This window comes from Tachysurus vachellii, chromosome 21 (assembly GCF_030014155.1).
Source record: "Tachysurus vachellii isolate PV-2020 chromosome 21, HZAU_Pvac_v1, whole genome shotgun sequence".
In the NCBI taxonomy this organism is placed as follows: Eukaryota; Metazoa; Chordata; class Actinopteri; order Siluriformes; family Bagridae; genus Tachysurus; species Tachysurus vachellii.
The window spans coordinates 10,399,312-10,413,222 of NC_083480.1; the positions used below are offsets into that span (position 1 = coordinate 10,399,312).

At 38.0% G+C, this 13,911-nt stretch overlaps 1 protein-coding gene across 1 annotated transcript; it reads right to left on the reverse strand.

Moving 5' to 3' along the window:
• Positions 1–460: 460 nt before the first annotated feature.
• Positions 461–13,505, reverse strand: poc1bl (POC1 centriolar protein homolog B (Chlamydomonas), like). The gene is made up of 11 exons (XM_060897100.1): positions 13,155–13,505; positions 9,867–10,294; positions 7,879–8,048; positions 6,036–6,225; positions 5,672–5,857; positions 5,286–5,403; positions 4,774–4,950; positions 4,191–4,322; positions 3,706–3,816; positions 2,304–2,456; positions 461–2,212 (listed from the first exon to the last, which is right to left on the reverse strand). Exons 2-11 carry the CDS (start codon positions 10,244–10,246, stop codon positions 2,084–2,086), a joined length of 1,746 nt encoding a protein of 581 aa, XP_060753083.1. The 5' UTR covers positions 10,247–10,294; positions 13,155–13,505; the 3' UTR covers positions 461–2,083.
• Positions 13,506–13,911: the final 406 nt, after the last annotated feature.

The window sequence follows — 13,911 nt, forward strand, 5'->3', positions numbered from 1 at the left end:
CAGGCACATCATTCATGCAAACCATGTCAGCACATGGTGCGTTCACTTACAGCTTAATGTCATTGAGGCACAGAGTGTACATTGTTTCCTTTTACTTTAATTGCCTAAAAATGAATGAGCAGCTTTTGAAGTGACTTGAACATACATTTTCACCCGAGTAGATGAACCTCATAGGGGGTTCACACTGTTTTGCAGGTCATAGGGCTGAACATTTATTTGATTGTTTTTTTTTCCTATCAATATATGGAAACTAGATATCCTTGACATGATAGTGTGGAAGAAAATTTATGTTTATCCAAATTAAAATCAATAATTGATGATACTACCACTGAAGAAACAGTACTCTGAGTGCCACATGGTATGAGAACTCTTATTATAAAAGTAACAAAGGCTGTTGTAATACACAATGCTAGACTGCACCCCTAATGTGGAGTCTTTTAAAAACATGCAGAAGATCCAGTGTCATTCAATAATTTAATGAATACCACAAGATGGCACTGCAACAGAGCACAGAAAGAAGCAACGCTCAGAAAAATCTTTCTTGTTTTTATGATGTGAAAGTTTGATTCTCATAGTTTCAAAAAGAACATATTTGATCCATTTAAACTGACCATTGAGCTAACACAGTTGATTCAGAACAATGAACATAATACAATGATTGTACTGTATGGTACAGAGGATAACTGACACACTTTGTGCTTAATCAGTAGTTTGGAATATCATTCACACCATCAGATAAAGGTCCCTTAATACCATGTTTAAACATCAACAAACATAAAAAAAATTATCCTCAGAAATGACTGATTAATATCACAAAGGTGAAGAGCCGAAACAAGTCCATGATGAAGAGCTTTTAAGTCCACGGTACATTGTACTGTCCATGAAATTTCAGGTCAGAAGAATGACTGGTCCTGTAATTGAGATATTTCAAACTAAAATTACACAGTGTTATTCTGACATCTGGAAGACTCAAAAGAAAATGACTAACAGCAGTTTTAAATGTTTTCCTTCGGCTAACATTTAAGACTAGTTACGTTACACCCAAAGCACAACATTTGAATACATATATTAACCTGGATGTCTCGACACAGGCAGGTTTTTGTGGACATGTTCACACATTTGTGCATAAATTCTAGCGAACAATCATCTCACTGCATTTCAGTAGGTTAGGAGATCATTCATCATATCACCATCATTTATAAAAAAGATTCACCCCCATTTGATTTCAGAAATATTTTTCGTACTAAATCTGTCGACAAGTTAAAGTATGGCCTCCACAATCAGCCCTTAATTTGAAACTCAACTGAGAAAAATGTAATCTATGATTCATTGTAAATGATTTTGCAGTTGAAATCAGGCACAGTGTGTTGGTGCAGAACACCTTTGTGGAGGTTACTAGAAAATAAACCCACAACATAATGAAAAGACGTTAACAATGCTGTGTACAAGAACAAATATCAACAGGCTTGAAAACAAGGGCTAGAATGTCATGACTAGAAAATATAAAGAGTACAGCAAGCTAAACAGGTTCTTGCCACTCCCTGAAATACTTGTCTTCTAAAAATAAACTTTTATAAATATAAAAGCTCAGTTTTGAGTCACAACTTACAGTTCTGTTGACGTATCAGTACATAGTGCAATCATGTAAACACAAAAGGTGTTCCAACACAACGATATTTCCTTCCCCATATTGCTACTAAAAGGAATTTTGGTACAGTATTGCACCATTATTTGATAATGTACATGTCATACAATAAAAACAGAAACTTGATCACCTTTGGTTTTCAAAGGCACTGTACAGAGCCTAGTCTACTCATCAACAAGCCAAAGGCCTTCCACATTTCTGTCAATGAACAATTTAAAATATAATTCTTTCTGAGCCACTGAAATAGTTGCTTCCTAGTCCTGTAATTAGTTTTAGCACATCTTCATTGTGCTTAAATAGAGTCAGACCTGGCCAATAGGTTTACAGTCTCCCAGAGCAACATCAAATGTATATAACTGGCTGTTTGGACAAGTTATTGAGGCTTAGACTTCATATAAAATGCACAACTTGAATTTGACATACTGTCAAAAAAAAAAATCATTCAAACTTCCAGCGCTGGTTTACGTCTTCGTTAGAGCATTTTTGCATTTGCACGTCGGTCCGTCCTTCTGCTGTACGGTACGCAGTTATGCACTTGTTTGAAAGAGGGTGATAGATACTTCCATTCTGAAAAGACAAAATAATAGTTTAGCTATAGTGTAGAAAGCAAAAAAAGTTTTTCCGGAGTATGTGATGTGGTATGGGAGGCGACACTCACATCTCTGAACTCCCAGACGATGGTGGGAGGAACTTGCTCGCCGTCTCTGGGACAGTGTTTCATGCCTATGTGGTTCTGGCCATTTGAATACTCCGCACACAGCTCAGTTACTGAGTTATAGCGAATTTCCTTATATGATGTGTACTCAAAATACTTGCAAAGAAAGCGACACGGGGGAATATTATTGTTTATTAGCACAATAATTCCTTAAAATTCTTAAAGTGGCAATGCCTTCCAGAAAACTAATATTACTAAATTAACTAAATCACTAAATAACTAACTAATAATTATAAAAAGATTCATTATAACAACACATAAAAATATAACAAACAAAAAATATAATAAATACTACAATGCTAATAATGAAAAAAAAAAAAAAATTATTCATTTTAATAAGTATATAAACAATCAGTACAATGGGATGAAAGTTAATTATTATGCCTTTCATTCTAAAAACAGTCCAATCATGTTTATGGTAAAATATTCAAAATGAAATCTGTACAGATAAAATAAGATTTGAATCAATGAGTGAAATCAATAAAGTCGCCTTAAAGTCATTTTCATTTCTTGTACATTTTCTCTGCCATTTCAGTGCGAGGGAAAATGAAGGCGAAGTTAATAATTAGCAAGTAAGCATGTACTGTACTTTCTCCTAAAGATAACATTCAAGGGCAAGGCATAGCTTTAGAGTTAAACACACCGTTTGCAGAACCACAGCCCTGTACTGTTTGGTAATGTTCCTACTCTGAGACTTCCAATTTAACTCTTTAATGACTAGGTTTAATTAAAGCATGTCCAAAGTCCAAACCTCCTACAAGCTCAGATTTAGAAACACTAATCCCTAAAGAAAAAAAGTCCAATTACTGTATCAGATGACCACATCATGACAGGAAAGGTAATTAATTACCAAGAGACACAATTCACTCACCCAGTTCTAAGAGAGTGCCTCGGTTAAATCCAAACTTATTTACCCAGACAATATGTGGGCTTTCTGCACAAGGAATCTTATTCATCTTTTATGCAAAGCTAGTCTTTGTGGACATGTAGCTAAGGTTGATTTTCACACACACACAGTGCTTTTTCTCAGCGACATCTGATACACAGCATTAATGAATAATCAGTGATATCCGTCCTAGACGCTCGTCATTAATTATAAATTCATACAAACAATTCACTTATTAAACTTTGGGTATTAAACAGGATGACATGCTTAACCATGGGATCCTGTTCTGCTGTGATATGATACATGATACCTGCGTTTAGTTTTATGACCTAACTGTGCAGAAAACACCTCAGGGCCCCATTCTCAGGTTGTGCGATTGTTCAATCATGAATAGCAAACTTTTTGTGTTTATTTTAATAGGTGTTTTTCTTTTAGTAAGAAGATAGAGGTGCTAAATACCTGATTCCCTCCTTGACCGTGACAGCCGAACAAAGACAGGTGAGCCCCTGTGGGATTGTGATCTGGAGCGTTGTAGTCCAGACACTCAGAAGGAATCCCACCACTACGCACCTGTACCGGAAATACAAACAGAAGAAAAGAGGAGTGACAGAAAGGAATAGGAGATAATCAAAGAAACATAAAGTCTCTACGCTAACCATAAACTTAATCTGAAGTAATGAAATATTATCCATCCATCTATTTCCTATACTGCTTAGTCAATGCAGGGTCATATAGAGCCCAAAGCCTATCCCAGAGGACCCAGTGCGTAAGGGGGAGACACCATGAACAGGGTGAGAATCCTGCACACACACTCACATTCACACACTACAAACTATTTAAAGATGCCAATTTGTATAATGATTTTTTGAATGCTGAACTTTTTCAATTTCTCTATAATTAAAAGTGCACTCATTAAACTGCACCTTCACATAAATTCCACTTACAGCTCCATGCCAGTCAGGTCTGTCCTCAGGTACATGCAGATCTGGGTAGATGTTCTTTAGATACCAATCAAAGGTCCTGCACTTCAGTCGCTCTCGTAAGAGAATCCTGTCTGAAATGTCCCCGTATGTCACCTATAAGAAGAAAAGTGTTTATATAGGAGTTGTTACATGTATCACAGAAAAATAAAAGCTTATGAATCCACAATTTAAGAAACAAAATGAACCTATTTCTATTTTTCTCTAGAATTTAATTTGCTTCCTGCAAAATGATGATGACGTGGCCCTAGCCTTACAAGACATTCAGAGTATATAAACCCAAGTCACACACAGCTAAGATTAGTCAAACAACTTCACACCCATAACGGTCACAAAAGAAAAGCTAGAGTGTTTGCCTTTCACTAACATTACACATGATTTACGTTCCACGTAATAAATTTAAACAGCTGCATTCAGTGAACATCCGCCAACGTAGAGGAGTAATGTACTGTTAGAAACTCATGGCCTACTTTCTTTATCAATATCCAAAGGTACATTCAAAGTTCAATCAACAGTAGAACAAAAAAACTAAAACTCTAGTCTGTACCTTACGAGCAGGAGGGTTGCGGTTATAGAAAAGGTCCTTGTAAGAATCCATCCAGACCTCAGCAGCTCGTACTGTGTTCTGGAGAAACTTTGGCCTGGCATATGGTGCCTTCTTAGGGAAGACATGACCCACATGGGAACAGGGGTGAATCTCCAGTGAGCCTCCACACTGCCAAACCTGGAAATAAAGTTGCACATAACAGAAAGAATCATAGTTTTCCCTAGTGCTTCAGAATTATTATCATTATACCGTTTCAGAGAGTCTTTGGTAACCTATTAACAGCCCATCAATTAAACACTTTCTCCTTCAGGTCTCTTGAACTCCAGTGTATTGTGTTTCCACATGCATTAAACATTAATCACGTGTATGCTCCATCAATCTTGATTTTTACCTACATGCCAGAAGGAATCCTATATGTATGAGTGCAATTAATTGTGAATGGTCCAGACCACAAAACTATCATACCAGCAAAGCAACTGGAAACAACCGGAGAACAGCTAATAAGATCTTACCCTGAAGGAAAGCTCCAGATTCTCTCCTCCCCACACCTCCATGCCTGTGTCATAAGTACCCAGATATTGAAAGTAGGACTTGCTTACGGCAAACAGACCTCCGGCCATGGTGGGAGATCTGAGAAGAGTGCGGGACATTGGCAGGGATATCCATGAGCACATCTATACAATTGTCTAGTAAGCAGAGGTAGACACTAGACTAGGTTCCCGGCACAGGCAGATGTCCTGTCTGTGCTATTAGTGTTTTATTCATAGTAGTGGAGTGCTCTGCTGTTTTTACTTGTCTGGTGGTCTATTTAATGAATTTATGATTTGCCCTGCTTACTTCCAGCAGCAAAGCAAGTAAAACTCTGACCTGCAGAGTTGAACACTGAATGAACACTGACCTAATGGGGTCTATTCGGGAATTCCGTCTTTTGCGGTCCGCCTCAGGCACACTGTGCCACTGGAATGTCAACCGCCAGTCAAAACCACCCACCATGGGCTCATCAGTCTGCATGTAAAACTCAAATGTGTTCCAGTCAATTGTGTCAATCACTGGACAGATAACAGTGTTTTGTTTCTCAGCAATCCTGAAAAATAAAACATAAAACCAGGCTGCAGGTAAAATTCCTCAGGATCCGTGAATAAAAGTCATTATCACTATATATTTAAGCTATTCTAGTAAAATCATGATGTTATTTTTCCACTATGTTGTTTTTTTCCAACACACATTAGTAATTCTCCATGAGCTCATGTGATTGCGTATACCTTTCCAGCAGAGGCTCGATCCATCCAGGCACGCACTCACAGTGGCAGTCCAGAAATGTGAGTACATCTCCTGTGGCGTAGGTGGCACCAATAAGCCGAGCTCGGACCAGTCCTTCTCTCTTATTTGTGCGGATGAGGCGCACACGCTCCAGGTTGCTAATGTACTCCTCCAACTGGGATTTCAGATAGCCTGCAGTTTCCACCATAAGAGAATTAGCATCTCTATCACTGGGTTTTATCAGTTAACAGTTTTCAACTACAGCAGAAAACACATAATCCATCAGCAGTAAATCTTTGTTAACAGTCCTGCATATATTAGACAGTATAATATTTAATCCTTCAAGAAGTATGCCAGAGTTTTTCAAGCTGATCTGTATCGACTACTCTAAAGTATTTATGACATACAACACATTCATAATCAAGTGCACCTGGGTCATGGTCATATTGTAGACACCAGTCTCTTTACAGCTTCCGTTCTTGACAAACTGTGTCACATTTGCTTCCAGAATTCTCTGATATTTACCTGTGCAATATTTCAGGTGCCAGTGGATGCCAAACAACCCCAAAGCATAACCGATTCACCCTCATGATTAATAGCTGGCAACATGTTTCTTTCATCAAATGTTCCTTTTTTCTTCAAACATACCTTTGGTGATTGTGGACAAGGATTATCTGTTTTGCTTCATTAGTCCAGAGTATTTGCTTACAAAAGTATTCGCTGGATTATCAAAATATTGTTTTTCATATGTCAGACATTAACTACTGTAATTAGGTTGCAGGTAAGTTTTCTTCTGATGACTCTTCCTTGGAGAACAGGATTGTTCAAGCAATACTTCACAGCAGAATGGGGGGGTTTTGCATTTGGAGGTTTTGCATTTTTAGCCAGCATATTATTATTTCTATGCAAAAGTTTTCTTGGTCTTTCACATTTTGCCTTGTCTTCCAAATCCATGAATTTTATATCGCTTTGGAAGTTGAATTTCTACCTCTATTCCCAACTACCGTCTGTACAGACTCAAATCCACATTACCTCAATCCTGCACGACTAATGGCAAGCTAGAATTTGTTGTTTTTTAACCATTTTTTAACCTTCATTTGCCCGTCATCTATGCCCAAATATGGCATTTTACTCAGTGAAAGAAAAAATGTGTTCAAATGTTCCTTCATGTGTTGTATTTAACAAAATGATTTTAGAGTTTTACATTTTATGATAGCTGATATACTTTGTCGTCGATCTAAATGCCAGGTCACTAACAACCTGAGGAATGAGCGGTTGAAGAAATACTCAAAAGGTATTTTAAGGCTTAAACAGGGAGTTCACCATCTGCTTTTTGTTGTCAAGGTAAACTCAAAGTAGGCCTTATGTCTATTGTCACACTAAACCCATTATGGGAATGTGAACAAGGGAAATGGTGCAAATTATCCTGGTTAAACATGAGCCTAACAAAAGCGTCAGTGGTCCAAAAAAAGGCTACACCATCCATACACATGCCATGTTTACTTTTTCATTTCTTACATGTGAACGACAAGATAAAATATATAAATCCATCCAACTTATAGTCTAAACGTTTTATATTGTGATAATAATTCAGATCATAATCTATCACAATGTAATTAAAAGCATAGCTTAGTAGAGCAATTGTGCCATTTTGGCAGCTTGCAGGAGACACCGAAAAGGAAACGTCTCCTTATTAGATCAGCTAAGATTCAAACTACAGGAAGTTGCATAATGTCTAAAATGGCAGGCTTGAATTCAACCCAAGATGAATTAGCATTTAGGTAATCACTTGGCGGTGACTAGAGTCACTCTCTCTTATTCACACAGGCAACCTTTCCATCTCACCTCGGTCACTCAAGTCATCAACGAGAATGATTTCTTTCAGCAGTACAGCAGGTGTGGTCTCCAAGACACTATGGATGGTTCTTAGCAGGGTGGACCAGGCCTCGTTATAGAAGGCGATGACCACAGATGTGGTTGGAAGGTGACGGATGTTATACGTCTTGCTTTTACATCTGTCGATATGCAGTCATTAATAATTAGTGCATGTTGTAAAGAAACATTACCTAAGAAAAGAGAGAGAAATGTAAAATCGGCATGGCACATACAAATGATAGAAAAGTGTACTTAAACATAATAAACATAACAATCCACTACTAAAAGGTTCAATATAATTACAGATTTAGTAAAACATTTTTCTCCTGTTTGTCTGAAGAGTGTTACTGTTTGTCTGTAACAGGCGTTTAGATTATTTTTTTTTTTTTCACATATTTTTAATGTTTAACGAACGCCCTGTAAATTCCATTACGATATTCTAGTCTGTAATCTGAAAATATTTTGATGTGGAAATGATGATTACGGTACAGATGTTATGTCTAAAGAATCGTGGCAAGAGTTCTTCAAGGAAACATAAAAGACTGGAGGATATATTCAAGACACAGAGTAACCAAGACCAACAGACTTCATCATACAGTCAGGATTCCAGGGTTTTTCTTTTTGTCTTGGGATATTTAGGTTTTAAAAAACCTTAGTGCATAAAATTCTAAAAAATTCTGTGCAAAGGAAGAACAGCGGTGCACAACATAAATGAGTTCTTAGCACATGTGGTAAAAATGCCAGAGTTGTTTTCACAAGAGTCTGGGGAACAGAAGCCAGTGTGTGAGAAGTGGAAAGAAAGCAATGGTTAAGAGAATACGACATCAGTATGCTTGACTAAATAGAAGGTGACAGCTTGTGTTTTTTAGACATCAATAGGTTTAATCCAAAACTCTACCACAAAAGCTTCAATAAGAAGCCCTGAATCAGAAGCAATACATTTTTATCTTTAAATATCACTCATCATGACAAGTGACAACAAAGTAATCAATGGGGAAATAAATGTTGCAACAGGGCAATAAGTGGGGGCGATAACTGACATGGAAACTAGCAGTGATACGTGAAGAGGATAACTTCACAAAGAAGGGAAAAAGGGAGATTTTAATTTGATATCCCTACCTCTTAACAAAGTACGTTTTAAAAATGTATGGAAAGGTTACTTGTTTTAAAGTGCCAAAATCAGACAAATTCAGACTCTGAGTAAGCACTGAGTAAACCAACACGACTGATTTGTGCTAATGGATAGTGAATGTGTGAGTGTGTGGGCAGGATGGGAATTTTAACTTCCATCTCTCTAATGAGGTCTGGGTTTTATTAGAAAAATGGAACATGACAGAATATAAAACTACACAGTGACTAAACTAGCCTCACCAGGAACTCTGGCAAAGAGAAGCGCACACGTGGAAAGTTCCTGAATCACAATCGGAGATAACACGGTGAACACAGTAACCAGGTCACAGTGACTGCATTTTCAAAAACAATTCATTTCATTCATGTTAAGGCAGCAAGCTGTAGCTGTCTTTAAATGAACTCAACCATGACGCTGAGTTGGCAGGGAACCAGATCAATGAAACATCACAAATGACCTGATTTCTTGCTTAGTGAACACTCCAGTCCTGCGAAACATAATCTTTACTGCATCTGTGGTGTATGTGTGATCGCTACAAACAAGGATTTAGCTAGCAAAGCTTTAGCCATAAAAACAGAACAATAAAAGCAGTGACTCGAAACTAACTGCATCCATAGTGACGTCTACTACATAAGTGATAACATGAACTCGTTTGGTGGATCAATATCAATCAAAAATATTAACAGACATGTACAATGTGTCATTGTTTAAAACTCTGCTAGATATTGTTGTTTAAGAGAAACAAAATGCCTCAGGTCATGCTGTTAATTGAAGATAGTTGAAGGTTTGGCAAAAAACTGTAATCCAAAGTGGGGGAAGGTCAACTCACTCGTGCATCCTGTTATCTTCAATATGTCGATGGAGGGATATCTTGTCGCTGACGTAGATGTTGATGGCGTAGCGCTCGATGCTGTCCTCCTCTTGCTTTTTCTCCTCAGATTTAAGGTTGAGTCGGGTGGCTCTGCCCCACTCTCCATGTGCATTTGAGTCAGGAGGAGGCTTCACGTAAACGGGCCGCTTCAGAGTCTCTGCATCCACTTCTACCGCCGTAAAGGCAACCCTGGACTCAATACTGTGTTTGCTGCCATTTTCAGCCGGAGCCGTGTTGGAAGAGCGGAACACAAAGAGGTAGAAGAGCCACAGAGCGGAGAGGAAGAAGCCGGCTTTCGTCAGAAGAGCCACGTGTTTTGACCAGCGCACCCTCATCATCCTGGCCGCTGGCAGCACTCGCAGCTGCCAATCAAAGAACGCTGCTCACTACAATATGAATAATAAATGTAATTATTCGTTAGGCTTGGTGCACACTACAAATCTTATATTAAACATATATAAATCGCTTGATTATACTTCCAGTTACATGCATTGCATTTCCACATTGTTTTTTGTGGTAACAATGCAAATATGCCAAGTAGTTCAAGTGACATTTTGCTGCATAGCTAGCTACCAACATGGAGAGTTCACTATAATGGTTAAGCATATTGGAAATATCCAGAGTTATTTCTAAATAAATTCAGAAAACAGTACAGCATATGCTGAAACAAAAAGACTGTAGGAAGCCATGTGTGTTGCAGCTTTGATTAAAATAACACAAACATTTTACTTGGTGATCAGATTTTTTACCATCAAGAAGCTCTGATTTGTGTTTATAGGGTTCCTAAAGCAATATTTTAATTAGATTTGTGACCTGTAGTAAAATCTGTCTGTATTTGTGTTTTCTTTTCTGTCATTTCAAGTGCTGGAAATCTTTCCTGCTGACATGACAAAAAAAAAAACGATTTGAGCAGCATGTCTGAGCAAAGTTTTAATGATGCTTTGATGATTAGACCACACATGGTTTAGACATTAAAAGAAAAGAAACTCCAAATAATCTATATCATACTGAGATAACTCCAAACTGTGCTCGACAATACTCCCACAATTTTGAACTGTTCTGATGACTGATAAATAAACCTTGCAATCAGTGAAACTGACAGTGACACCTGGCAGAGATGGTAACGGCTGCGTCTGAACAGAATCTATCATCAGCATCAGAGGTTGCCAGTGTAATCACTTAATTGTCAGGCATTAATTTTTTAACAGGCAGGGATTTGGATTTGAACGAACAGCAGAACTGGCAGACGGTTGATGCAACACCATCCTCTAGTCCCTGCGGCTCTATTCTTAAACCACATCTGCTAAGTCACCAGCTGATGCAATACAGCGACAGCTACAGCATTTTCAAAGTGAGACTGAGTCAAGAGACAAGACAGAAGCAGAAGAGATAAGGCTACTTGTGATGACGGTGGAGATCTGAAGGAGGATTAGGTTAAGTTTGCATGATTTTTGTAACTATGACGAGGATGTTGCTTCTGAATGGGAAATGAATGATGGCACAACCGAGCCATATACCAAAGTAAATCTCTGCTAAGCATCACCGAGACAAAGCAATCACTAATGGGATAGTCATTATGTTGCTGTCTATTAAGAAGTATTAAGCTATTAATATATTGACTACATTATGCTGAATACAATGAGTGGCTTGTGACTGTAGTATGACTGAAAATTAAATTAAATTAACTGGCCTGTAGTAGATTATTATAACATGCTTTATTCTCGTCGTACAATTTACTACTCACAAACTATCTGACAAACCAGAGGTTTGAGCATATCTGGTGACAAGGACGTAGTTCTAGACTGAAGATAGTAGATAGAAGATAATTAGATACATTGCTTTAAATCTCATCTAAGTACATGAGTACACTTATGGTCATGAGAGCAATTAATAGTTTGTTTTTGTTGTTCAGTCTAAGAACTAGGTCACTTGACCCCATTCACTTTCTTCCCTAAAGCGCCATATTCCTATTCCATCCCTAGTGCCATAGTACACCATAAAAAGAAGGAAAACTTTTTTTGCATGATTCCAGAAAATCCCAGCTTATTGGGACACATAGTCTTTAAACAGGCTATTGTTTGTGAGTTAATAACAGTGTATTTATACATTTATACCATGCTTGGGTAACTAGTATTCATTTCCGATTCAGGAACAAATAAGTTGGCATTTGGACGAGTGTGTATTATGAATAATACCACAGCACTGTTGAAAATAAAACTCGAAGCCAATTCGCCGGACGGTTTTGATTTATTTTCAGCATCAGCAGCTCTGACAGAAGTGTCAGTAGTAATAAGGTAATGAATGCTATAACATAAGTGATAACAGGAGCTAACTTGTCTTGTAGATGTTTCACAGCATTCAATGAACTACAAATGATTTTAAAAAAAGAACAAGAGGTTAATCCTTAAAAAAGTAAGAAGCGTAAATGTTTTATAACGTGTACTTGGATGTAAAAACATCTCAGTCCATGATTTTGTTTTCTAAACCAAGGTCTCCATCTGGATCAGAAGCTCAGAGTGTTTACCGGCTGTGTGAAGTTTTACATGTTCTGGTTAGCTGTTAGCCTTGCAATATTGCCCCTAGGTGTGAGTGTGTGTGTGTGTGTGTGTGTGTGTGTGTGTGTGTGTGGTGCCTTGTGACTGAGTGTCATCTCATCTAAAGTGTATACCAGTGAATATTAGGCTGATCCCACCAGGATAATGCAGTTACTTAAAATGGATGAACAAACAAGAAAATTAATGAATTATTGAATGTTATGGAAAATTGCAAATAACAATATATTTAGACAAAAAAAGGATTAAACACAATGAGTTTGTATTGAAATACTTGCATTGTATTCATAGACAGAAAGATGTATTCAATCCCTCACAAAGAAAGCAACATGAAGGGATTTTAAAGAGTTATTCAAAAACTGTCTTATATTGATGATGTGGACCTGAATGCTGCAGCTGAATAGTTTCAAAAGAATAAATGGTGTTAAAATAACGCTAGAAGTAAAGAAGGAAGAATAAAACACGTCGTTTCAGTGGAAGGGAAAGCAGGAGGAAGAGGAGGAAGAGGAGGAGGACAGAAAAAGTTTTACAAGAACGATAGGAGGTCCTGCTTCAGCTTTGTCATGTCATGTACGCTAGCTAACGTTTCTTTTCCTAACACAAAGCTCATACATAGAAGAATACGGGACTAAATTATGTTTAGCAAAGTACAAAAAGTCTGCAGTGTTGTTCTGTAAATCACAAACAGTCCTACCGGTTCCAGACATGTCGTGTTTCCTGGATCACAGCAGCAGAAAAGCTCGCAAAACAACTTCTCCAAACAAATGCTGTAGTTTTAGCAAGCTAAGCTGTTTGAGTGTAGAGTTATAACCAACAGCTCATCTTCATCCACAAGTCCATATTCTCAGCAGGACACAATGTGGTTAGTCACTAATCACTGGTCTGAAGTCAGCTCCTTGTGTTCTGGGCTGTTTTAAACTGGTCACGTTACAAGGCTGCTGCCAGATACAGGATCCCGGAACAAGACCAAGAAGCAGCTGTAACTCATCTACATATAACGTGTGACTTTAACTGACACTTTTCTGAAGCTAGCGCTGTGCCGTAAGCCCTCGGGTTTGACACGCCGTGACGTGACGTGATACGCTGCCAGGTCACGTGATCATGGACTTTTGATTAACATTCTATACGGGTTTCTTTTCCTTTGGCCTTAAAAACAGGAAAGCGCAAGTGAGCCGAGTGAACAAGAGTTAAGGACAACTATAATGGCGGTAATAGGGATTCAGTCTGAACTGAATACCAAAGCAAGTCATTTACGGACATTGTTATACATTTAATACAGGATTTGAAACCGTTCTGGTGTGCGCGTGGAGCTGCACGTGTTAGCCATGCATCTGTTTACACAGACAGACAGACACACAGGCACACAGACAGACACACAGACAGATAGATAGATAGATAGATAGATAGATAGATAGATAGATAGATAGTATTCTTATTGCTAGTCCACAAGC

What these genes read in the sequence shown, in the direction of transcription:
- poc1bl (XM_060897100.1), bottom strand. Translation starts at nt 10,246, where the DNA reads ATGATGAGGGTGCGCTGGTCAAAACACGTGGCTCTTCTGACGAAAGCC. An exon ending in GAAGATAACAGGATGCACGA is followed by an intron (nt 8,049 to 9,866) that starts GTGAGTTGACCT and finishes GCATATCGACAG; the next exon opens with ATGTAAAAGCAAGACGTATA. An exon ending in GCAACCCTCCTGCTCGTAAG is followed by an intron (nt 4,323 to 4,773) that starts GTACAGACTAGA and finishes TTCTTCTTATAG; the next exon opens with GTGACATACGGGGACATTTC.